Below are 26,622 nucleotides of genomic sequence, written 5' to 3' on the forward strand. Positions count from 1 at the left end.
TGAATATCTTCAGTGTTGTTCAACTGTATGTTTGTTTAAAGCGGGAGTTCACCAATAAAAAAACGTTTACCCTTAGATTGATGCTCATTTTTTACCCTTAGATTGATGCTCATTTTGTCTAGGGGAATCGGCTAGTTGTTTTAAAATCGAAGCTGTACTTACCGTTGTAGAGAGCGATCTTCTCCGCCGCTTCCGGGTATGGTCTTCGGGAGTGGGCGTTCCTATTTTGATTGACAGGCTTCCGACGGTCGCATCCATCGCGTCACGAGTAGCCGAAATAAGCCGAACGTCGGTGCGGCTCTATACTGCGCCTGCGCACCGACGTTCGGCTACTTTCGGAAAATCGTGACGATGGATGCGACCGTCAGAAGCCTGTCGGAAGACTGTCAATCAAAGTAGGAACGCCCAGTCCCGCAGCCCATACCCGAAAGCGGCGGAGAAGATCGCTCTCTACAACGGTAAGTACAGCTTCGATTTTAAAACAACTAGCCGATTCCCCTAGACAAAATGAGCAGGAATCTAAGGTTAAAAAATGTTAGTTCCGGGTGAACCTCCACTTTAATCAACTACTCATCTGTTACTCCACACATCTGTGTTCCACCAATGTGTGACAGCTCCACCACCTTTTAAATTGGCCACTCACCAGAAGTAAACTTTGGTTCATCTATGGGATAACCACTCCACTCGTAAGGATCAGCCTGAAGCCTTCCCCAGTCATCGTATCGACAATGTCAGCGTATCAGCAATTGGTTTCTTATATTCCCTTATTGGTTATTATCAGGATAATTTTCAGTGGCCATAGGCCGGCACCAAACCTTTCCAGCAGTGTATAGGAAGCTGATATACCAACAAGTATTCCCCTGTGATCGCGTGCGGCCCAAGCCTCACTCTCACTCAGGTACTAGCAGGAAGTGATGTTGTCGTTTTCCAGCAGACTCTACGTGTTTCGCAATCAATTTGGCGTCATCAGGAAGCTGCTGGTGCCATGTTTGATAAGGTATTTATGCACCCACTATTTATTATTCAATAGTGGGGGCATAAATACCTTAACAAGCATGGCACCAGCAGCTTCCTGATGACGCAAAATTGAACTGGCCACTCTACCATACAGGCTTGATTGGTGGAGTGCTGCAGAGATGGTTGTTCTTCTGGAAGGTTCTCCTCTTTCCACAGATAAATGCTGAAGCTCTGTCAGAGTGACCATCAGGTTCTTGGTCACCTCCCTGGCTATGGCCCTGCCTCCCCAATCGCTCAGTTTTGGCCAGGTGGCCCGCTCTAGGAAGAGTCCTGGTGGTTCCAGACTTCTTCCTTGTACGGATGATGGAGACCACTGTGCTCATTAGGACCTTCAATGCTGCAGGAAATTTTTTTGTATCCTTCCCCAGATCTGTGCCTCCATACAATCCTGTCTCGGAGGTCTACAGACAATTCCTTGGACTTCATGGCTAGGTGTGTGCCCTTCCAAATCAACTGAATTTACCACAGGTGGACTCCAAACAAGTTGTAGAAACATCTCAAGGATGATTAGTGGAACCAGGATGCACCTGGGCTCAAGTTTGAGCGTCATGGCAAAGGCTGTGAATACTTATATACTTTACATGGGATTTGTTTGTTTTTTATTTTTAATAAATTTGCAAAGATTTCAAACTTCTTTCACATTGTCATTATGGGGTATTGTTTGTAGGATTTTGAGGAAAATAATGAATTTACTCTATTTTGGAATAAGGCTGTATCATAAAAAAAATGGAAAAAGTGAGGCACTGTGAATACTTTCCGGATGCACTGTACATATAAAAATATGTGTAAAAACCATTTAAATATACAGTAAAACCTTGGATTGCAAGCATAATTAGTTCCAGAAACATGTATCATATATCAAAGCGAATTTCCTCATAAGAAATAATGAAAACTCAGATGATTCGTTCCACAACCATTTATTCACAGGTCCTTCAGTTTATAGTCCATATAAAAAGATTATAGCAATGTGACCAGGTTGTGTAACCATAAAATGTCCATCCACAAATGGAAGTCTCCACATGGGGATTAGAAGCAAAACCCAGCAGGAGCTACAGACTAGTATAAAAGAGATGAGAGGTGCCTCCAAGTGTAGCAATATGTTTCTAAATGTTGTCCCTTCATTAAATGTAACCATGTTGCTACACTTAGAGGCGCCTCTCTTCTCTTTTATACTCAGCTGTGACATGACGCCGCTCTTATAGCAAGACATCGCTTGTATATCAAGTCAAATTTTATTTAAAAATGTTGCTTGTCTTGCAAAACGCTCTCAAACCAAGTTACTCTCAAACCAAAGTTTTACTGTACTTGTTTGTAATGCCCTGTTAATCTTTTATTTCCGTTTTACAGAATGGAGACGTGTCCTGTGTGTCCCTTCCATGTCCAGCTGTATCATGTCTACACCCAGTCACACTACCAGGAGAGTGTTGCTCACGCTGCACTGGTATATGTAAACACAATGGACGCACATACCAGAATGGTGACAGCTTCCAGTTACCCGGGGACGTGTGCACTCAATGTTCCTGTAGGGTGAGTCCAACCTTCTAAATGCCATGCCAGACTGGGCATTTAATCTATCAGAAGGTGCTCTGGTGGACAGTCTATCAAAACTCATGCACAGCAAACACATTTCACATATTTAGAGCCACAGTGCAGCACTGTTGCCACCCTATCGTAGGCAGCTGAATTAGGTGGAATTCAGTGGCAGGATCAACAGGTATTTGTGGTATTTTGCTAGGGAACTCAGAGAAAACTATAAGTGCAGATCAACTTATACTTAAGCAAATGTGGTTTACCACTTGCTTACCAGCTCATTTCTGACACGTTTCTCATATATGTAAAACTCAGTGTTTTTTTGCTAGAAAGGTACTTTTTTTAAACGCAATTTCTTTTGGGAAAAAATTCACTTTTTGAAAATATAAGGTGGTGTTACGCTGAGTAAATAGGTACACAACAAGTCATGCTTTAAAATTGTGGTTCTAAACTACGGTACTTAAAAATCTCCGTAGCCAATACTTTAAAAAGGTTTATAGGTTACCAGTTTATGGTTATAGAGGAGGTCGTGTGCTAGAATTATTGCTCTCCCTATAACGTCCGTGGCAATACCTTATAAGTGTGGTGCGAACACCATTTACAATTGTGGACGTGACCTACATATGCATTTGCCACTGTGCGCGAGCACGGGGGGATGGGGGGGGGGGGCGCTTTACTTTTTTTTATACTCTCCCTTGAATTATTTTTATTCACTTTTTTTGCTATCGCAAGAAATGTAAACGTCCCTTGCGATAACAATACTGGATGACAGGTTCTCTCCTCTACAATAGAAAGCATTAGATTAATAAAAAAAATGTATCTAAAGCTTTTCAAAATAAAATGGCATTGTTTACATAACACCGGAGGAACTAGTTCTCCTAGACCAGGGGTCTCCAAACTTTCTAAACAAAGGGCCGGATTACTGTCCTCCAGACTTTAAGGGGGCTGGACTGTGGTCATCAGGAGTACAAAATCCCCCATCATTGGTGTCATTGGACCCCATCATTGGTGTCATTGGACCCCATCATTGGTGTCATTGGACCCCATCATCGGACCCCATCATTGGCGTCATTGGACCCCATCATTGGCATCATTGGGAGGACTTCTGCCCCATCATTGGGAGGACTTCTGCCCCATCATTGGGAGGACTTCTGCCCCTGCATTGGGAGGACTTCTGCCCCTGCATTGGGAGGACTTCTGCCCCTGCATTGGGAGGACTTCTGCCCCTGCATTGGGAGGACTTCTGCCCCTTAATTGGGAGGACTTCTGCCCCCTTCATTGGGAGGACTTCTGCCCCCTTCATTGGGAGGACTTCTGCCCCCTTCATTGGTGTCATTGGGAGGAATTCTGCCCCTTCATTGGTGCCAATAAATAAAAAAGCACCCCCAAGGGCCAGATAAAATCAAGCAAAGGGCCACATCTGGCCCCCGGGCCGCAGTTTGGAGACCACTGTCCTAGACCATAGAATTTAGCTGAGACCATCTTTCCTTTGCTAATCTCTGTGGTCAGCCACTGCAACCGCCGGATCGGTTTCCAGACTCACCGATCATTCTAGTAAGCCCGAGAACCACCTGAAATGGGAGGAGGCATCTAAAAGTGATCCAGCGGCTAATCGGCCTCTTGGATGGCTTTTAGCAGTTAGAGAATCGCCCAACTGAAAAAAACAATACCGGGGTTATGGCTTATTTCTGCAGCTACAACGAAATTCTACTTCAAATCGAGGACATCATTTGACTATGGCTCAGTTGCTTAGCTGTTATGCTGAACATCTGGCTTTAATACTTTCTCAGCCAGGAATTGTAAGCAAATTAAAGTTACCCAGCGCTGCTCCGGCCATGCCCCCTGACATGTTTCGCCCCTGACTACCGAGGCTTGGCCACAAAGGTCACCTTTGTTAAGGGGCATGGTTGTAGCAGGGCTTGCTGAGGCTATACACAGCCATATTCACATCTAAAGCACTGGGTTGGTTTTGAGCGGCGTCTTACCCCATGTATGCACACTCCTGAATTACGGTAGTGCCTGATGCCGGCTCCCACTTTCTGAATATCGGTAGGGACACTTATCCTCCAGCTTTGAGCGGCGCTCCAAGTCTCCAACCTTGAATAACTGTATGCAAGTGAACAAGTGCTTGCAGGTTCTTTATGAGTAATCTTTCTAACCAGAAACTTTCTATCACAAAAAAAAAAAAAAAATAGAATTTGTATGCATTTGCTTTTGTTTAAAAAAAAAAATTCTCTCCTAACAGAATGAGCTGGTGAACTGTCAGCGAGTTCCATGTTCCCAAGACTGCAGTCATCCCGTGCCTTCCCCATTATCTCCTTGTTGCCCTGTGTGTGACCGTTGTCTCTATGAAGGCAAAGAATATTCAAATCGGCAGACATTCAACTCCTTATCCAACCCATGCCTCCGATGTGTGTGCCTAGAAGGAAGTGTGACGTGTACACATGTTGTGTGCCCTCAAATGTACTGTGCCAACCCAGTCAGTAAGCCTGGCCAGTGTTGCAAAGAGTGCCCAGGTATGATACTGCTGCAGTAAGATAAGCTATGTCCTAGACTGTGATTGAGGGTACATAAAAGACTTTTGAGTATTGAACGAGATGGGTATTATGTCCAAAATATGAGTGTGGAGCAAGATGTAGATAGTCTGGAGCAACTTTACTTATATTCCCAAATCACTAAACCCATAGAAAGAGCCTGAATGAATGAATTTAAAGCTACTGCATTGTATTATGATATCATTTCAGACCCCTAATGGTTTTTCATTTTAAATGGATTTTTATCTTATTTGCTGACTAAGCTCGGCCTATTTTTATATTATTAGTTTTATTATATTCAATGATTTGCCATTATCATAGCGCATTTGTCCCCCCCCCCCCCATCCTTCTTTTTTTCCTTTTCCTTCTTTTTTTTGTAAACAGAAAGAAAGAAAAAAGCTTGCATTTTATGAGAGTGACAATGTATGTTATATGTATGTTTTTTATTTATTTATTTTTGATAACTTAACTAAATGATATTTTGTGAGTTACATGTTTAGTAGAGGTGTGACTTATTATGGTGAAATTTCATGCTTTGTTTACTTTCATACATTATATTTTGTATTGTTTTCTATTTGAATCCGCAATAAATAATTATTAAACCCCCAAAAAAAGCCTAAATTACACCTGTTATGAAAAAACAGTTGGGGCTTTATAAAAATGCTAGCTGCTTGTAATTCCAATACAGAGCCACTATTTCACATGCCAAATTTGTTGCAGGTCATGTCATCATATCTTAAAATAATTATACTGACCCATATTTTAGGTTAATGTGAATTTATTGAATAGAAGTTTTTAGATTCCTATTTAATACACATAATTTTTCTGGCATTGGACAGTATTCTGCATAATTATTTTTAAATACACAGGCATGCCCCGCTTTAAGTACACTCACTTTACGTACACTCGTGCGTACAGACATACCCGCGAGTGTATGTAAGTGCCTCGCAAGTGCTGTACAGACATTTTGCAGCCACAGTAGAAGGAGCTGAAGGTCCGAGAGCATAGCCCGCCCTGTTCCACTGTTTCCCTGACACCCTCACTACAGCCCTGACACCCTCACTACAATAAACATAAAAAGCATTGCTTCACTTTAAGTACATTTTCATTTTACATACATGTTCCGGTCCCATTGTGTACAGTGGAACCTCGGATTACGAGCATAATCCGTTCCAGGAGAATGCTCGTAATCCAAAGTACTCGCATATCAAACCGAGTTTCCCCATAGAAGTCAATGAAAATCAAAATAATTTGTTCCGCATTGACTTCAATGGCATGCAATACCGCATGTGGCCAGAGGTGGGGGGGGCCTGGAGAGCCTCGGAAACACCCGGAAAGGCATGAGGACAGCTCGGCTGAACTTGGAAAGGCTTGGGAATGGAGTATTTCCAATGTTTTTCGAGCATTTTTCGAACAGCTCCGATCGTCTTTGCTCAGCTCTGTTCGGCTCCGGAGCCCCTCCACCTCAGGCCAAACGCAGTACTGCACACAGCTTTTGCTTGAATCCTGCTCGTTTTGCGTGACAACACTTGCAAACGGAATCAGTTTTTTTTTAACTACAGTGCTCGTATTGCGAAACGGTTCCATTGTACTTAAAAGTGGGGTATGCCTGTAATAAAATATTCCTGGATCTTATTTTAAAATGTGGGCAAAGATACAAAAGAGAGAACCAAAGATTACTCGATGCAGTGTTGTAAGCAACACAGTAGAATACTATTAGACCCCATTTACACCTGCATGTTTCGGGAACACATGCAGAATCACTCAGAAACTAGTCCTCTTCACTAAAACTACTGTTGGACTCCATGAATTGCTGAAGTTGTCAATAACATGACCAGGAAAAGGGGCAAATGCAGGAGTTTGAAAACTTGCTTTCCGTATTTGACTATAAAGTGAACCCAAATCATGTCATATACCTAAACTATTATATACGACCCCCCAATAACCCAAAATGTTGTGCCAAATTTACCTATCAGCTAAAATAGTACCTGAGCACACTGCTTTCCGTGAAATCTTCACCCTTCATAATCTTATGGTGCTGCAAGGGTTGATAGAACTGAGTGAGCAGTGAAAAGGACTCATCAAGAGTGCACGTCTATGCCCACCCTTTCCGCCCAGCACCTCCATGCATAGAAGCCATACTACAGCTTCTATGAATGAAACAGGTTCTATGAATGGGGAGGGCAGACCTTTTAATCATCCACCCATCCTTCTGTCATAGAACATGTTTCAATCATAGAAACTGTAGCATGACTTCTAAGAATGGAGGGGCTGGGCGGAAAGGGTGGGCATAGTCAGGCACTTTGATGAGAACCAAACTCACAATGGGGGTGGTGTGGAATGTTTGGAGCGAAGGTTTGGAAGATAAATATTTCAAGGAATGCAGACTCAAGGATAAGAATTAATACTAATACTAGTATTAAGATTATTACTAAGATTAAGGCCTCATGAACACTGGACGTTTTTGGACGTTTTTACAGCAGCTGTTTTTGGCAGTAGACGTTTTTTTCTACAGTCAATAAACTCTCCATCATGTTATCCTATGTGCACACATAGGCTGCTATCAGCAGTTTTGGGCAGTGGCGTTTTTGAGCAGTAAAAAAAATAAATAAATAGTGGGTTCCGAGTGAGTTTTTTTCAGCTGTAAAAACGCTCTAACGCTGATAAACGCTGATGAACGTCAATAAACGCTGATAAACGCTCAAAAACTTCACTCACTAGCTTTTTTTTAACGTTTTTGATCCATTGAAAAAAATATATATATATATTTATTTTTTTTAACCAAAAAACGCTAAAATCGCTAACGCGGAAAAACGCTAAAAACGCCAATAAACGCTAAAAAATGCTATTGAAAAAACGTTGAAAAAGCTGAAAAAAGTTGAAAAACTCACTGCAAAGCTACTGACGTTTTTATTATGTTATTTTAACGTCCAGTGTGCATGAGGCCTAATAGTTAGCAATGTCACTTGGGCTGATTTTAATTTTTTCATTTTGACCAAACATCACAGCTCAAAATAAACTAGCTTGTTCACATATTTAGATTTGTTTCAGGGTAAAGATGATTTTTTTACAAACCTAAAATATTATAAACCATCAGGTCTGTAAATAATTTATCTTTACCCTGAAACAAAATCATCTTATAAATTCAACTTATTTCCTTGTTTATCATGCCCTGATTTGTGTGTTTCATATACGCTAAATCCACTTTTAAAAACTGTATACTTTTTTTTCTATTTTTTTTTTTTCTATTTTTTTCTATTTATCAGTATGCTGGTACCAAGGGAAGGAATACAGTGAAGGCGCTCGCTGGGTGCCCCCCACAGATCCATGTCTGCAATGCACATGTAAAGTAAGTACACAAATGCACAAATGAAATTGGACTTCTGCATTTCTGTCATTTATAGACTCCTCGTATATGGCATCAGTTCTGTTTTCAGAACAATGGAAAACCTTTACTTAAAAGAGAAGTATGTTGTTGTTTTTTTGCTATTCATACTTACCTCGGTGGATGGAGCATCAGGCTGTACCCCGGCGTCTTTGCACTGAGAACCGAATACCGCCGATGGCTCGGTTCTCACTCCTCCCCGAGCAGTGCCATACTGACAGTTTCATGTTTCCTAGACAATGCTGCTTACAGTGATGGGGATTTATCAAAACTTTGCATGGCAACGAATCAGCTTCTAGCTGCAGCTTGTTCAGTTAGATTTTGAAAATGAAAGACAGAAGCTGATTGGTTGTCATGCACAGCTGCTCCAGTTCTGATAAATTCCCCTCAGTATGTTGGAAAATTGTATATGCTTGCATTTTACAGGTATTTTCTGCATGGGTTTCTTTGATTTGATGTTTTGTGTTTCTTTACAGTCAGGCAGTGTACAATGTGAGCCTCCCACATGTCCCGCTCTGCCATGTACACAACAAGTGACTGATCCTGGAGCATGCTGTCCTCGTTGTAGAGGTGAGTCTCAATGCAAGCCTTGTCCTTGCTTAATAGATGCAAGTGCCATAGAACTGAATAGATAGAATGAAAGTCTAGAGTTTCAAGTACATTTGGTAGATTACAGTAAAAACTAATACTCACTTTAAATAATTTGGTAGGTTCTGAAAGCAAAAAAAACCTGCATGGTATGGTATTGACAATCAGTAACCTAATTCTAATACACGCATAATACATCAGATAAAAGTTTGGAGACTGTTGTCCTTCCTGGCGGAGCAGTCTCTCTGGGTTCTCATTGTTTTAGTTCATACACAACTTGTGTAATTTTGTTGTCTGACTATTCTATTGTGTAATTACAAGTCACCCACTCTGGATCCATACATAGAACTAGACTTCTATCAGAATAGATTGACAATTTTCCCTGCTCTCGTAGGACCCTTTCACACGGGCGGACAGTTTAGGTCCGCCTGCCAGTTCTTTAGGCGGACCTGAACGGGCGCTCTGTGCACCTCTATGGAGCCACTGATGTCAGCAGTGACATGCCCACTGACATCCGACCAGCTCCGATTCGCCAAAGTGTGACGGAGGAAAACCCTACTTTTCCATCCGTCTGGCGGATCGGATCGAATGACAACGGACTCTACAGGGAGAGTGGCAGTGACCGACCTGTCATCTGCCTGCTCAGTGGGGATCGACGGAGCGATCCCCGCTGAGCAAAGTGGAGCCCGCACACAGACAGCCCCGTGTGAAAGGGCCCTTAGTCATCAGCACTAGGTGTAGACTGAGCAAACAGCCTCCTAAATGTCTCTGCAACAAAGAGAAAAAGCGGCTCATCCAGATATGATGAAAAATTTGTTGCTAAATTGTAGAGTCAAAGGTTTAAAAAACATGACACAAGAGGTATCCACACTGTTCAGCAGATGCGTTTCACACAAAGTGCTTAATAATTGCTTAAATGTCTCTGCCCCACCCTTGGTAAACCTCATGTAGTAATGATGTCTTCCATTGCTATGTAGCCTGTTGATTGGAATGGAAGATGGGCTTCACAAGACAGTTGGCAAGCAGGGCAGGTGGTATAAATCTGACCCTGTTTAGTTGACACAAACACATAGACTTTTTCATTCTAGCCCCATAATCTATACTGTTGAGACAATAGAAAAAGTTAATTCTGCAATTGACCCAAGTATAAAGCATAACAATGATGTCACCAACTACAGATCCCTTTCTTTCTTCCCAAATATACATATGCATGGACATCTAGTCTAGTCTAGTCTAGAAAAACATGCATGAGCTGTAGGCCACGTACTGTACTTATCTTTGCAGTATCTATTGAAAACAATTGGTAGTCATCGGACATATCCAACTCAATGTATCTAGTTTTCTTCTGCCTGTAATGTCCTGCTGAAGCGTCCAGACATAATGATATTGCAAATATGTAATTGTGAGCACTTCAGCATAATGGACACCTCATACCAGCCAACACTGGAGCTTCTACATTGGATGTAATACTATTTAAAAGGCATCCTTTCACTTCAACCACTACCATGCATTTAACACTTTTTTTTTAAATCTACCACTTTTTTCTGTGATGCCTACACAGCTTATGTTACACCATTCCTACATTTGTTTTACAGGCTGTATTTATAATGGTCGGGAATATAAAGACCACAGCAACTGGGTCTCCAGTGTGGACCGCTGCATGGCATGCATGTGTGTGGATGGTGTCACTACCTGCTCCATGTTGCAGTGTATCACTTCTTGTAGCAGTCACATAACATTGCCTGGGGAGTGCTGTCCTCTGTGTGCAGGTATATATATTATCACCTTCTCTGGGTTTACCATATGTAGTATCTGAATGTTATTTCCTGCCTGAACTTTTCTCCTATGTAAAACTTTATCTGTGTTTTTTTTGTATATGTGAGTTATATTTCTGGTTTATTATCTGTCACTATCTTTGGATTTCTGGTAGTTTACATGCTCAATCTACCCTTTTCCCTGCGTTAACGCTCCATCTGTATATCATTTATATTATTTACATGGTCCTACTGTATAACTTTACCTGCATTTCCTTTTAGACTGTGTAGTTAATAAAAAGGTGTACGTTCCTGGGGACAGTTTCCACCCTTCTGATGATCCATGTGAGATCTGCACATGTGAGGTAAGAGATTACAATTATTGTATGTAAGAGTTAACTTATTAACAAATACCTCTGAAAGAAAATGGTGCCCATAGTTATCGGTATATTATACCAATTAAGTTTCCATTCTCTGTATAGCGTTTACCAGATGGCCGCCAGTACAGACGTTGCAGCAGAAAGCAGTGCCCCAGCCTTGTGGATTGTCCCAAAAGTCAAATTTTGCCACCTGCTTTTGGCCAGTGCTGTGCCAGCTGTGCCCGTAAGTTGTACATTTTAATCATCTCGAAGTAGTTGAAGTAAAAAAACATGAATTACATGCATATCTAATTTACTCTGTTTTTAGAGGCTCTGAGCAACTGTACAGACTTACTGGTGGGAAGTGAGATACAGGTTATCAATGACCCCTGTTACACCTGCCAGTGCAAGGTACAAAAAATACATTCTAGAGCTTGATTATCCTATGTTTATGTTTTTTACCCCTCATTATTGTATTTTATGGTTTTGTTTTAGGACCTAACATGGCTGTGTGAACATAGACCCTGCCCAGTTCTCAGCTGCCCTCGTTCAGAACAGATCACACCGCCTGGTTCATGTTGCCCAGTATGCACTGGTGAGACTTATTTTAGTGAGACTAAAACAGGGTGTATGTGATGCCCAGCAAAAGCACAATGGCAGCAAAGGCATCCAGTGCACCCCTGTTGTACCCAATTTAACCAACTGTACTAAAAAGTGGCAACCCCCCCCCAACCCATAACTGGCCTTTGCAGCAAGGTGCACGTGGAAAGGCAACTGACATCACAAACAAACAAAAGATTTCCCAGCACACTTACCAGCCAAAACAAACAAATTTACCCTGTCTAACAGGGGGGCGGGGCCGAGTCATACACTATGACATGGGGGAGAGCTTCCCAGGGGGGGTTAGCTATTACAGGGAGGAGCCACGAGAGCCGCCGTGGGACCCCAGAAGAGGACAATTGGGGCAAAATGAACTGCACACTGCAGGTAAGTATGACATATTTGTTATTTTAAAAAAACTGAACCTTTAGTACCACTTTAACGTAAACTGTTAGACAGGGTCAGTTTGGTTGTTTTGCAGGCTGGCTGGTAAGTGTGCTTGGAAAATCTTTTGTTTGTTTGTGATGTGCATTGCCCTTTCGTGAACAACTTGCTGCCAAAGGCCAGTTATAGGTTGAGGTGGTTGCCACTTTATTGTACAATTATACTGCAAAACCTTTTACAAGGCATTATTTTACTAACTTAGTGTCATCCCTGTACAGAATGTTTGGTTGAGCTTGAAGGACGAAGGGTTTCAGATGGAGAGACTTGGGCAGACAGACAAAATCCATGTATCACCTGCACCTGTACAGTGAGTGGTGTTTATGTTGACATTTCATGGATATAGTATATAGTGTAGATATCTTAACAAGAACCCGCATAAAGCTGATCTAATAATGATGTAAGGTATGAAACATGTTTTTTTTTGTTACTGTTTTGGTGTGGAAAATTTAAAACTTCCTGAATCCTGATCTCATCTCATCTTGAAAATTATTACTGTAGTTAGAAATAAGCTAATGATTTATCGGTAGCTATGTTGATGTGCAGACAGCAGAATGTAAGGAAAGAAAATGGCACCAGCTAGCATCTCATAGGAAGGCAAATGTCATCAGATAACATCTCATAGGAAGGCAAATGTCATCAGATAACATCTCATAGGAAGGCAAATGTCATCAGATAACATCTCATAGGAAGGTAAATGTCATCAGCTAACATCTCTTGGCCTTCTATGTACTGTAAAGTATGATGTAGCTATTGACAAAGTATCCTTTCTTGTATGATTTTGTAAACATAGCGTAAACTATTTAAAGAAAACTATGCTAGAAAAAAATTCAGTTAATATAATCTGACCAGGAACAAGTTTGTAGATTTAGAAAGTGAGAAGTTCTTATGTCGATACTTGTTTTAGGTCAGTGACTCAAAAAAGTAAAGCTAATATGGTCAGCAAGACAGTCAGGCAGCCAGGCTTTTCACGTGGAGAGGGTATTAGCCTTTATGTTTCTCTCATGACAAATGTCCTTGAAAGGTTCAGCCTTCTAAAACTCATCATGGGTGGATGCTGATGCATGAATAATCAACTTGCTGAATATCACTCGGGAGCCTCAGAAGAAAAATTTCCACTTTGATGTTCCAAGGTCTGCTCCTACCTAACATGGAGTATTACTTTTCCGGCTGCATTCTTTGTAGTACACAATAAATTAAGCAATCAGCAGTGAGATCACTTGGAAATACAGTGGTAGATAGCAGATAGGCAGAGCTTAGAAGACATCTTCAAAGATCTCCCCACAAAAATCTTTGAACAATTTAAAACAATTGTTAATAATTCATCCCAATGGTAACTATCATACACTCAGGCCTCGTACACACGACCGAGGAACCCGTCGTAAATGAAACATCGTTTTCCTCGACGATTTCCTTGTTAGGCTTGTTGAGAATCTTGACAAGCTTTCTTTGCGTACACACTGTCAAGACAAAATTTTGTTGTTCTCAAACGCGGTGACGTACAACACGTACAACGGCACTATAAAGGGGAAGTTTGATTCCACTGGCGCCACCCTTGGGGCTGCTTTTGCTAATCTCATGTTACTGCGTGTTAAGTAAAAGTTTGGTGAGAGACGATTCACGCTTTTCAGTCTGTTACAGCGTGACGAATGTGCTATCTCCATTACAAACCCTACTTTTACCGAAGGCACGCTCCCGTCTCATACTTTATTCTGAGCATGCGCGGGTTTCTAAGCATACACACGAACGTGTTTCTCATCGAAAACCAGCCCGACGAGGAAGACAACGAGGAAATTGAGACTCCCGATGAGGAAAAAGAGAACTTGTTCTCTTTTTTTTCTCATCGAGTTCCTCGACAGTTTTCTCGATGAAAAACATACACACAACCGTTTTCCTCGGCAAAAAAGCTCTCCCACCAAGTTTCTTGATGGATTCTGTCCAGGAAAACGTGTACGAGGCCTGAGATATTGCTTTGGGTAGATTGGCTGTTTTAAAGAACCTATGAATGGTAAAAGAAACATTTTACATGTGTGCTACTCTTATACTAGGTTCTTATCTATCTGTATCCGCTCTTGTTGGGTATTTTTTGTGTGTCTTTTAACATGCATTGTACACTACACATGGATGTGAACGGCCTAATTGGATTCAATGCATTTTTATGGCACATGTGTTTTTGTGTGTTCCAAAATGCACATAAAAATGCAAAGGTAGTGACCAGGCCTTAAGCCTCATGCACTTTGACTTTGATTTTCTATGCCTAGAGCAAAATCCTTGGTGCTATACTAAATGCAAAACTTATACATCCAAAAAAACATTACATGTGCAGGTAAACACTGATGCATGGAAGCATTGGCATTTATACGACTATGGCCAGGTACAGCCATTCATTTGTATGACAGGCTGTATGCTCCAGCTGTGGCTCCCCAGGCGAGGAAATCACCCGGGAGTCTTATGTTAGGCAAATGCAATGTGTGAAAACGTCCACGTGCTTACTGTTTTATTTATTTTCAAACTTGAATGGTAAGCTTTTCCTCAGAGGGTGTACCTTGGCTCTGTGGCAACTGTTAAATGAACAAATGTTCATACAATTTTTTTTGTAAAAGTTATAAAATTGTAGTGAGACTATCCCTCTAGAAATGATTGATTCCTGTAGTGAACAGTTATATTTATGTGCAAAATTCTAGGAATATCTGTCTATAATATCTACATTAGTTGTTAAAATACTTTGTTTTTCACAGCTGGGGCATGTTGACTGCCAGATACAAGAGTGCCGTCCTATTCAGTGCCAGCAAGGTGAACTAAAAGTGCGGACACCGGGAACTTGCTGCCAAGTTTGTCAGGGTGAGTAGGCCATGGAACATCAGTGATGGACAATGCATTTATCTCTGTTCATAATGGTAATCATCGTCAGTAAAACAGAAAGTGAGAGGAAATTCAAAATGTTAGGCCTCGTTCACACGGACGGACTGTCCGATGAAAACGGTCCGCCGGACCGTTTTCAGTGGAGATGTCCGCTCAGAGATTTCTGTCTGATGGTTGTACACACCATCAAACAGAAATCCGCGCGGACAATATATACGCGGTAACGCTGCCTGCGCTGTCGCGGCCCTGGAAGTTCAATGCTTCCATGCATGCGTCGAATCACTTTGACGCATGCGAGGGCTTTCGAGTCTGTACAGACGACCGAACATGTCCGACGGACAGGCTTCCAGCGGACATGTTTCTTAGCACTCTAAGAAACATTTGTCCGCTGGAAACCTGTCCGATCCGCCGGAAAATTGTCCGGTCGGACGTACAGACGACCGAACATGTCCGCTGAAACTGGGACCAGTTTCAGCAGACATGTTCGGTCGTGTGTACAGGTCCTTACAGTCATCACCAGAACAAGAGGTAAGGGTCAATTTTCCATTGAGGAGACCTGTTCTGGAGACAACTGTCTAAACGGGAACGTTCCTATACTATGTAGAGATTTTCTCTCACTTTCTGTTGTGTTTCCAGGACAGGAAGTGAAGGAAGATCTCCACAACGGGAAATTGACAGCAAATAATGAACAAACCCGATTCTAACACATCTCCATTCTTTCCAAAACAAACAAAGATTGGACTATACATTTTAAAAAAAACATGACATACAGAGGCTGCCATTGATTTTCTCTGTTTGAAAATGCTAGCCACCTGCCTGTTATGTGGGCCATTTGGCTACAGGGCTCTTTGGGTCACTGACAAGGATCAGCTTTCCTAAATGAAATCTGAATTCACTTGCTACATGATTGCTCTGGGCCTGGGATTCAGAAAATTCTAAAGCCAGAATAGCCAGGAAAATAGGATTGTAAGAAGGAGGTCAGCAAAAGAAACATCTACATTTCTCTTGTGGAAGGTGTTCTTTATAAGCCTTTTGGCTAGCTGTTTGGGTGGCTTCTTTGGTATCAGTGACAAACATTATAACATACATCTTTCTCTTTTCAGCTTCAGCTGTATCCTGTCTGTATCAAGGGCAGAGGTACTTATCTAATGAGCATTGGCAGGTGAATGAGTGTACAACCTGTACATGTGTTTCTGGAGAGGTGCACTGCCACAGTGAGAGGTGTCCACAAGTATCCTGTACTGCTGTGAGTTACTATAAATTATATCATATCATTTCTATAATGTCAGATTTACTTGCTACAGAGATGTAATGCTACTCCTCATACGATATTTATTTCCTGGTGATTATTTAGCAAGCCTTTATTCAAATTAAATCTAAAGCCCCATACACACTATTAGATTTTCTGCAGATTTTTATCTTCAGATTTACCAAAACCATCTAATATGAGGTCAAACCTTAAGAGTTTCAACTTGTATGCAATCAGGCAGGTCCTTGCACTACATGGTTTTGGTAAAACTGAAGATAAAAATCTTCAGAAAATCTAATAGTGTGTATGGGGGCTTAAACCCGGTCTGTAAAAACTTGTATAATCATTACCGTATAAATGTGATTTTAAGTCATTTTCTATTTTTTTAAGTATACAGCGTTCCTTTAACCACTTAAGCCCCGGACCAATATGCTGCTAAATGCCCAGAGGCGTTTTTACAATTCGGCACTGCGTCGCTTTAACAGACAATTGCGCGGTCGTGCGACGTGGCTCCCAAACAAAATTCGCGTCCTTTTCTTCCCACAAATAGAGCTTTCTTTTGATGGTATTTGATTGCCTCTGCGATTTTTATTTTTTGCGCTATAAACAAAAATAGAGCGACATTTTTGAAAAAAAAACAATATTTTTTACTTTTTGTTATAAAAAAATTGAATAAACAAAATTTTTGTCAAAAATTTAGGCCAACATTTATTCAGCCACAGGTCTTTAGTAAAAAAAAAAATCGCAATAAAAAAAAAATAGCTTCCTAGCGGCAACAGTGACACTAATACAGCGATCAGAAAAATAATCGCTTAGTGACACTGGCAATAGGGAGTGAAAGGGTTATCTAGGGCGGTGATCAAGGGGTTAAAACTTTATTAGGGGGGTACGGGGCTACCCTGGACCTAACACTAACTGGCTGTCACACTAACTGTCACACTGACACTAAATGCAGTGATCAGTACATATATGATCACTGCATTCAGTGGCAGTGTGACAGGGGGGTGGGGGGTGATCGGAAGGGGTTAAATGTGCCTATGTGTACTGGTGTCAGTGTAGTGTTAGGTGTGACTTACTGTGACTCTTCTCTCATCTCGGCGGTTTGAAAATACCGCCGAGATGAGAGCTGCATCACTTCCTCTGCCAGTGTTTACATTTTACAGGCAGAGGAAGTGACACGGCGGCGGCTCACAGGATTGGCTGGGAGCGATCACGAAGGGGCGGACAGAAACGAACAGCCGTCCCCTCGAGTCGGATCGCTCCCGGAGGTAAGCCGCCCGCCGCATCTGCTTGTGCGTGCCATTCTGTGGACGTATATAGTCGTGCGGCGGGCGTTAAGCGGTTAAATATGTGCTGATCCTGCCATAAAGGTCCTTGTTCAGGCACTTCCTTTAATAGAGTTAAAATGGTTTGTACGCATCTCTGAATTGCTCTCCGTTGTTGTAACCCTATCACATGTATTCATGGTGGGATTTACTAAAAATGGAGAGGGCAAAAATCTGGTGCAGAAACCAATCAGCCAATCAGCATCTAGTTTGAGCCTGGGTTCGCACTGAAGGAGGGTTTGAAAACGTGAAATCGTGCAAGTTCAGCTGAACTCACCCAATTTCAAACCTGCATTTCAGTCCGACTTCAGGAGTGATTTCACAGATATCTGTGCGGGTTCCTGCACAGCCGTCTATTGAAATTGCCCCCGAGGTCGCCAAAAGTAGTCCAGGAACTACTTTTGGTAATCGGTGCGGCGTTGCAAAGTCAGTATTGCAACGATTCGGACATTCCCATTGTCAGCAATAGGCAGCGATTTGTCAAAATGGCCCGATGTGAACGTGGGCTTATTGTCAAAGCTTAATTGAAAAAGCTAAAGTTAGAAGCTGATTGGCTGCTAAGCACAGCTTCACCAGATTCTGAGTGCTTCAGTTTTAGTAAATATTCCCAAAAGTGTCTGTTCCCAATACACAGTTGTCACCATAGCTGTTGTATGCACATTGACAGGAAGAGGCAGCACTGAGAAGTAAAAAAGGATGAAAAAAAAGTAAAACCGTTTTATAAAAAAAAAAAAAGAGAAAGGAAAAAAAAGACAATTATTTATTATACACAGTACTTTAGTAAACTTAAGCCTCATACACACGATCGGATTTTCCGCAGACAAAGCTTCGGACTTTTGTCCAAAGGGTGTTGGCCAGGAACTTGTCTTGCATACAAACGGCACACAATTGTCGGCCAACAAACACGAACATAGTGACATACTACATGGTTTTTCAGCTCTTTAGCACCAATCTTTGGGCATCTTCTGCTAAGGTTGTGTTTGGTGAACATTACTTCCGAGCATGCATGTTTTTTATTTTATTTTGGACTTTTATTTAATGGACTTGTGCACACACAATTGGAAAATCTGACAACAGAACATTGTCCGTGGAAAATTTTAAAGTGTGCCATCCAACATTTGTCCGTGGAAAATCCAACAACAATTGTCCGATGGACCAAACAAACAATCGAATATTAGGCCAACAGTCTGTCAACACACAATTTCTGTAGGAAAATCCGATTGTGTGCACAGGGCTTAAATGTCATCCAATTAGGATCTAAATCTACATTAAATATACTGTATGTAGATAGGTTCTTGGTTACAAAGGACATATACTGGAATCAGGACAAAAATATATGGGCATATAGACAGTGAAATATTCAGTACATTTTGGCCCGGATTCACAAAGATCTTGCGCCAACGTATCTCGAGATATGCCGCGTAAGTGCAAATATGCGCCGTCGTATCAATGCGCCGGACTCAGAAACTAGCATACGCCTGAAAATAGGCTTCATCCGACCGACGTAACTTGCCTACAACGGAGTAGAGTGGGCGCATATTTACGCTCCCATTGATTTTCTATTCACATATGCAAATGAGGGAGATACGCCGATTCACGAACGTCCGTCCGTCCGATGCAGTGCGCGTAAAGTAAAGCCTGCTCACTTTATGCTACAACTTCTGCCACCTAATACCTGCTCACTTGTGCGTAAAGTTATGCCACATAAAGGAGGTGTAACTCAGCAGCATCCATGCAAAGGGCTGCAACAGGGAACACAAGCCGACGTATTTTACGTAGGACGTGAATATAACTAGGCGTAGGTTACGTTCACGCCATCACGTATCTTAGGCAGTTGTTTCCGATGTGATTGTGAGCATGCGCACTAAGATGCACCCACGGGACGGCGCATGCGCAGTTGGCGATTCGTATCTGTCTGGCGCTCGGCCAATCATTAGCATGGGGTCATCCTCATTAGCATGGCTCACGCCCACTTCCACTTACGCCGACTTACGCCTTGGAAACCCAGCGCAGATTTGGGAGGAAGTGCTTTGTGAATTCAGTGCTTGCCTCGGCGTAGAGTAAAGGAGATACCCTACGGCGCCATAAATATGCGCCAGTGTCTGTGAATCCGGGCCAATGTGTTTTATTCCCAGGAACAGTAATAAAATATTATTTTAGCAGAAAATGTGAAGCCTGGTTGACAGCTGTGTATTTTCATCAGTATATATCAGTTAATATTCTGCCTTTTTTAGGATGAGACCCCAGCTCTGATCCCTGGCATGTGCTGTCCACACTGCATACCTCGCCCAGCCACCTGCATTGCATTTGGAGACCCACATTATAGGACCTTTGATGGTAAAATGTACCATTTCCAAGGCAGCTGTACCTATGTCTTGAGTGAAGACTGTGAAGGAGGAGACTTCAGGTGAGGGTCCTTCAGGAACAGAGCAAGTGTTAGCGGAAGACTGGTTTGTATGCCCAGTCTGTTTCTGCCACTGCCTTATAACATCATAACATTTTTATAATGTATTATGTGTTTAATGCTTCAGAAGACCTTTTTAATTCTTTTGATTCCTTTTAGTATTCATGTGACAAATGATGACCGTGGACAACGCGGAGTATCGTGGACAAAGGAAGTGACTGTGTTGATTGGGGATGCTGTGGTCCAGCTCCTGCAGGACTGGGTGGTTGTGGTGAGTGGGGCATCTGTAATCATTTCTCTGCCATCTTAAGTGGGAAATCTAGATAAAATCACAACAAAATTGATTTTAAAAGGTTTATTCAGTTCACTTTACTAAGAGCATAAATGTATTGTTTAATGCAACTTGTGTAATTACCTGCATTTTTCTTAATATTCGCCTCCTTTAATTTCATGTATAATGTACAAAAGTGCTTAGACAAGGATTGAAAATGTCAGTCCTAAAACTCCAGGCTCTGCAGCACTGCACATTTGCTGACAGTAAACATGCTGACAGGAGGAGAAAACAGCGTGATTATGTTTCATTATTGTAGTGCTTCTGGTGGGATTCATTCTTTTCTATTTGTCTTGGTGGTCACTGTGACTGGTCTAAAAAGTGATGGTAAATACTACATTTTTGAGTTGTCACAGGGACAGGAAATGAGGGAGATTTTCAAATGGGAACACCTGTTCTGATGACAGCTGCCTAAATGGGGATTTCCTTTTAGTTTTGAGAGAAGTCCTTTAACCACTTAACCCCCGAACCATATTGCTGGTCAAAGACCAGAGCACTTTTTGTGATTCGGCACTGCGTCGCTTTAACTGACAATTGCGCGGTCGTGCGACGTGGCTCCCAAACAAAATTGGCGTCCTTTGTTTCCCACAAATAGAGCTTTCTTTTGGTGGTATTTGATCACCTCTGCGGTTTTTAGTTTTTGCGCTATAAACAAAAATAGAGCGACAATTTTGAAAAAAAATTATATTTTTTACTTTTTGCTATAATAAATATCCCCCAAAAATATATAAAAAAATATTTTTTTCCTCAGTTTAGGCCGATACGTATTCTTCTACATATTTTTCTAAAAAAAAATCGCAACAAACGTTTATTGATTGGTTTGCGCAAAAGTTATAGTTTTTACAAAATAGGGGGTAGTTTTATGGCATTTTTATTAATATTTTTTTATTACTAGTAATGGCGGCGATCAGCGATTTTTTTTCGATACTGCGACATTATGGCGGACACTTTTGACACATTTATGGGACCATTGGCATTTTTATAGCGATCAGTGCTATAAAAATGCATTGGATTACTATAAAAATGCCACTGGCAGCGAAGGGGTTAACACTAGGGGGCGGGGAAGAGGTTAAGTATGTTCCCTGGGTGTGTTCTAACTGTAGGGGGAGGTGGCCTCACTAGGGGAAATGACTGATCGCTGTTCATACATTGTATGAACAGACGGTCAGGCATTTCTCCCCTGACAGCTCCCGGTCCTCGCTCTGTAACGAGCAATCGCGAGTGCCGGGCGGCACCACTGGGCACACGCACGGGAGTCAGGGACGAGCGGCCACTTCGAGAGCCCGACGTATAGCTATGGGCTCTCGCGCAGGGGAGCCGACCTGCCGCAATAAAAACTGCGGCGGCTGGTCGGCAAGTAGTTAAAAGGTAATGTCTCCCCTTATCTTCTGTCAACAACTCTAATGCCGCGTACACACGACCAGATTTTCCGTCGGAAAAACCTTGGATGGTTTTTCCGACGGAATTCCGCTCAAGCTTAGCTTGTATACACACGCTCACACAAAAGTTCTCTGAACTTTCATCTGTCAAGAACGCAGTGACGTACAACACTATGACGAGCCGAGAAAATTAAGTTAAATGCTTCCGAGCATGCATCAAATTGTTTCCGAGCATGCGTCAGAATTTTGCCAGTCGGAATTGCTACAGACGACTGGATTTTCCGATAGGAATTTTTTCCGCCAGAAAAATTTGAGAACCGGCTCTCAATCTTTTGCTGGCGGAAATTCTGACAGCAAAAGTCCGATGGAGCATATACACGGTCGGAATTTCTGTACAAAAGCTCACATCAGACTTTTGCTGGTGGAATTTCCGATCTTTTGTACGGGGCATAAAAATAGACTTCAATTCATTTCTATATTGGTGATATATACTTCCATTGTGTTTGTATTTTTGGGTACAGATGAAAATTACATTAGTAAGCATTACCTGAATATTTTATTCTGTCAATTTACAGCTAATTTCCTTTACAGGTAGATTACCAGACTGTAGAGTTGCCATACTTGAAAGAACCGTATATATACATTGAGAGGAAGACAAACACTATTCTACTGAACAGTAACATTGGAGTTAAGGTATTTGCTTGGATATCTGTTATTGGGAGTATTATTGTTTATGAGTCCATGAGGGACACAGCTTGATGATAATAAGCAACCTAGGATTATACGGCTGCCTTCAGGAGAAATGAACACTATTCACTTAGAAAACTGAAGGCCTGCCCACTTTATGCTACAACTTCTGCCACCTAATACCTGCTCACTTGTAGTAAGCTAACCAAAGAGAAAGCTATAGCATATGAGAGGAGGGAGCTGTGTCCCTTAATAAATTCCAAAGATCTTATGGTGAGTACCAACTGGATGATAATAAGCAATCTAGGGATATCCAAAAGCAGTCCAAACTGAGGGGCAAGCACACCAAAACAAACATGGGTGGACCAACCCAGCAAGGAAAAAGGAAAACAAATGCAAAGCAAGGGCATTTACAAGTACTTCCACTTTTTCAGCCACATTGGGATAACATCTACTTTATATTTATTACATGTTCTACCTCATATGTAGCATAACTTTAAAAAAAAGTATGCAACATTTTTCTCACCACCACTATAGCTCACTGAAAAAGCATGTGAGGAGACTCATAGACTCACTCCAGTGAAAATAAGTCTTCCACATTCAATAAAACACCTTCTGGGAGGTAGATTTATGAGTTCTATGCATGGTCAGGAGCACTGAATCTGATAGAACTGTCTCTTAGAACTTGGGTTTCAGCAGCCAGGCCATCAAAGGCATGGAACAAGAAGCAAAGTGTAAGTTCACAGTTGAAATAGGATGGAGATTGGTTCTGATACCAATCTGGAGCTATGCAAATGACTGGAATGCCCACAGCCTTGATCCTTAGTAGTTAAGTTTGTAGCGTCAGTGAAGGAAAGACATACATCAGGGAGAACTGATCCCATGTTTCCATCAGTGCATCTGCTGCATATGCCGTTGAGTCGTGCATCCTGAAGACAAATCTGTCCCATCTGTTGATGAACCAAAAAGATAGCAGATCCACATCCAACAACACCCCAAGGCTGACATATGTCCTGGATAGCTACAGAGACCATTACCCAGTTCCAAACATAGTCTGCTGGTAGCCACGGTTGTGGCATTGTTCACTTTGAACCCAGACCAGATCACCATTCGGAGGGGGGAATGGGGTCCAGCAAAGTAATGATAGATGAATTGCTTAAATATGTAGGATGTTGACTGAAAGCTATGAATCTTCCTGAGACCAGCAACCCTGACCAGACAGAAGGTTCAGAACAGTGCCCTGAGCCAAAAGACTGGCATTCATCTTGACACTCTTTCAATTTAAGGGAAACAATAAAAACTTGCCCTCCAACAATGCCAGGAACAGAAGCCACTATGACAGAGATATCTTGGTTTGAGGATGTAATAAGATCTTCTTTTCAAGAGAGAATGTACAGTAGGTGCCCCACACCATTACAAAGTTCTGGAGTAAAAATTAGCAAATGGGACTGCTTCAAAAGTGGATTCCATCAATCTTAGCACTTGCATACTCTGCAGGAAAGACCAACTTCACAATTGAATATGCTGAACATGATTCTTCAACTTTGTCAACTTCTTGTGAGACAAAAAGGCCTTAGCCATGAATCGTATCCAGGAAAATACTCCAGTACTCCAAGCGATATGAGAGAATCAGGCCTCATACACACAAGCGCTTTCCTCGACAAAATCCATCAAGAAACTTGGTGGGAGAGCTTTTTTGCCGAGGAAAACGGTTGTGTGTATGTTTTTCATCGAGAAAACTGTTGTGGTTCTCGACGAGAAAAAAAGAGAACATGTTCTCTTTTTTCTCGTCGGGAGTCTCAATTTCCTCATCATGTTTCTCGTCAGGCTGGTTTATGACACGAAACACGCTCGTGTGTATGCTTAGAAACCTGCACATGCTTAGAATAAAGTATGAGACGGGAGCGCACCTTCGGTAAAAGTAGCGTTCGTAATGGAGATAGCACGTTCGTCACGCTGTAACAGACTGAAAAGCGTGAATCGTCTCTTTCCAAACTTTTACTTAACACGGAGTAACATGAGATTAGCAAAAGCAGCCCCAAGGGTTGTGCCAGTGGAATCGAACTTCCCCTTTATAGTGCCGTTGCACGTGTTGTACGTCACCGCGTTTCAGAACGGCGAGAGTACGCAAAGAAAGCTTGACAAGATTCTCGACAAGCCTGACAAGGAACTCGTCGAGGAAAACAATGTTTCTTTTTACGACAAGTTTCTCGTTCGTGTGTATGAGGCCTTAGATATAACTCTCAAAGTTCAGAAATCGTTTGAAGTCCTTAAGGATACACACTGATCCAAACCAATTAAATTGGAATACCTCCATATGCAACTTTTGAGAGCTTTAAAGTCCAAGATAAAAGAGAATTTGGTCGGGGGGACTTTAAATGAGGCCAATCACGATGTAGAGTAAGCTTATGGGATATACAGTATTGTTTAATTGAGTTCCAACACGAAAGGGGGGAGTTAGTTAGGAACTTTGAACGAGAGATGTATACCAAAAAACAGCCTTAGCAAAGAGCATTTTATTATGCCTTGTGACATCACGTACAGAATACTGAATGACAAAAAAAATTGCATCCACAAATTCGCATAAACATGCTACAAATTACATATTGACGCCATGGTACTTGGCATATCGTGGAGTAAAGACAAGTCCTGCACAACATGAACCACTGGAGGGGCTTGATGGTATAATGAAAATCTAGGAGTAAAACTGTATAAAAAAACATAAAATCACCTGTATGAACATCATGCATATATGTATGCCCTAAAATGCTCTTTGCTAAGGCTGCTTTTTGGTATACATCTCTCATTCAAAGTCCCTAACTAACTCCCCCCTTTCGTGTTGGAACCCAATTAACCTTCTGAGCGGTGTTCCCGAGTCTGACTCGGGGTGAGATTTTTTAGCTACGATCGGTAACCCTGAGTCAGACTCTGGCTTGCCTTGCAGCATCCATAGGCTTGGTTTACTTACCTTGTCCCTGGATCCAGCGATGCCACCGCGCTGTGTGAGCGAGCGGGACCTCGCTCGATTCACACAGTGCCTCTGTGTGCCGCCGATCTCCGTTCCCTGCGACGTTACGACGCACGGGAGCGGAGAACGGTGCCAAATTCAAAAAGGTAAACAAGCACAACACATACAGTATACTGTAATCTTATAGATTACAGTACTGTATGTAAAAAATACACACCCCCCTTGTCCCTAGTGGTCTTTCCAGTGTTCTGCATGTACTTTTATATAATAAAAACTGTTCTTTATGCCTGCAAACTGTAGAGTGTCCATAGCAATCAAAAGTGTCCCTTTATGTCAAAAATGGTTTTAGAGCAGGTAGAAAACAGCGATTATAAATTATAATCACTTGCAAAATTGTGCGATAGCGATTTGTGGGGAAATTCGTCATAAAAAAATAAAAGTAATGACAGCGACAATTCTGAAACTGAGCAAATTTCAGTGATTTTGAGTTGATTACATTATTGAATAATTTTTATTTAAATTATATTATTTGTTATAATTATAATTATTTATAATTATTTATTATATTATAATTTATAATTTTGTTTTTAAAAAAAAAAATCATACCCGGGATGCCTACTAGACTCTTGTTTGGTCAGATTTAAGTGAGTTATTCCTAAGAATTACAGGCCTACAGTATAAAACGCCAAATTTCCTTGCAAATAATGGTACCGCTTTCAGCACCTTTTTTCTGAAATAATCATACCGCCAGGGAGGTTAAGCAATACTATATATCCCACATGCTTACTCTACATAGTAATTGGCCTCATTTAAAGTCCTCCTGACCAAATTCTCCTTTTTCTGTACAAATTTGTGATGGAGGTCAATTAAACATGGTGCCTTGGACCACATCATTCTCTCTCGCTTAAAGTCCAAGATGGGAGGAAATGGAATTCCTACCCTGGATTTTGCAACTGCAAACAGGTTTGAACAAAAACTTTTGGTTCGGGGAATGGAAACCTATAACTCCCGGGAGAGAAATACTTGAATTGTAAAAAAATGTTTTGTCTGACATTGCTGAGACATGGGAAGATGTGACGCAAGAAATCAAGGTGGAGGAAGATGGTGAAATTTTACTTTTAATTTTTATTATCACCAAGCTGTGTTTCAATGGATGATAGAGAAATATTTGTTTTATTTGTAATGATCTGCCAGTCTACCACCTTGTTT

At 41.6% G+C, this 26,622-nt stretch overlaps 1 protein-coding gene across 1 annotated transcript in view; it reads left to right on the forward strand.

Moving 5' to 3' along the window:
• The window catches only part of LOC120931615 (kielin cysteine rich BMP regulator), a 158,876-nt gene that overhangs the window by 127,185 nt on the left and 5,069 nt on the right, over positions 1 to 26,622 (forward strand). Inside the window, exons 37-51 of the mRNA XM_040343229.1 lie at positions 2,365 to 2,544; positions 4,793 to 5,063; positions 8,348 to 8,430; positions 8,943 to 9,036; positions 10,650 to 10,823; positions 11,091 to 11,173; positions 11,291 to 11,411; positions 11,496 to 11,578; positions 11,663 to 11,762; positions 12,430 to 12,518; positions 14,947 to 15,049; positions 16,174 to 16,316; positions 19,879 to 20,051; positions 20,208 to 20,319; positions 22,350 to 22,451. Of these exons, the coding sequence (XP_040199163.1) occupies positions 2,365 to 2,544; positions 4,793 to 5,063; positions 8,348 to 8,430; positions 8,943 to 9,036; positions 10,650 to 10,823; positions 11,091 to 11,173; positions 11,291 to 11,411; positions 11,496 to 11,578; positions 11,663 to 11,762; positions 12,430 to 12,518; positions 14,947 to 15,049; positions 16,174 to 16,316; positions 19,879 to 20,051; positions 20,208 to 20,319; positions 22,350 to 22,451 (1,911 nt within the window). The remainder of the gene's footprint in view (positions 1 to 2,364; positions 2,545 to 4,792; positions 5,064 to 8,347; positions 8,431 to 8,942; positions 9,037 to 10,649; positions 10,824 to 11,090; positions 11,174 to 11,290; positions 11,412 to 11,495; positions 11,579 to 11,662; positions 11,763 to 12,429; positions 12,519 to 14,946; positions 15,050 to 16,173; positions 16,317 to 19,878; positions 20,052 to 20,207; positions 20,320 to 22,349; positions 22,452 to 26,622) is intronic.

This window comes from Rana temporaria, chromosome 3 (assembly GCF_905171775.1).
Source record: "Rana temporaria chromosome 3, aRanTem1.1, whole genome shotgun sequence".
Lineage (NCBI taxonomy): Eukaryota > Metazoa > Chordata > Amphibia > Anura > Ranidae > Rana > Rana temporaria.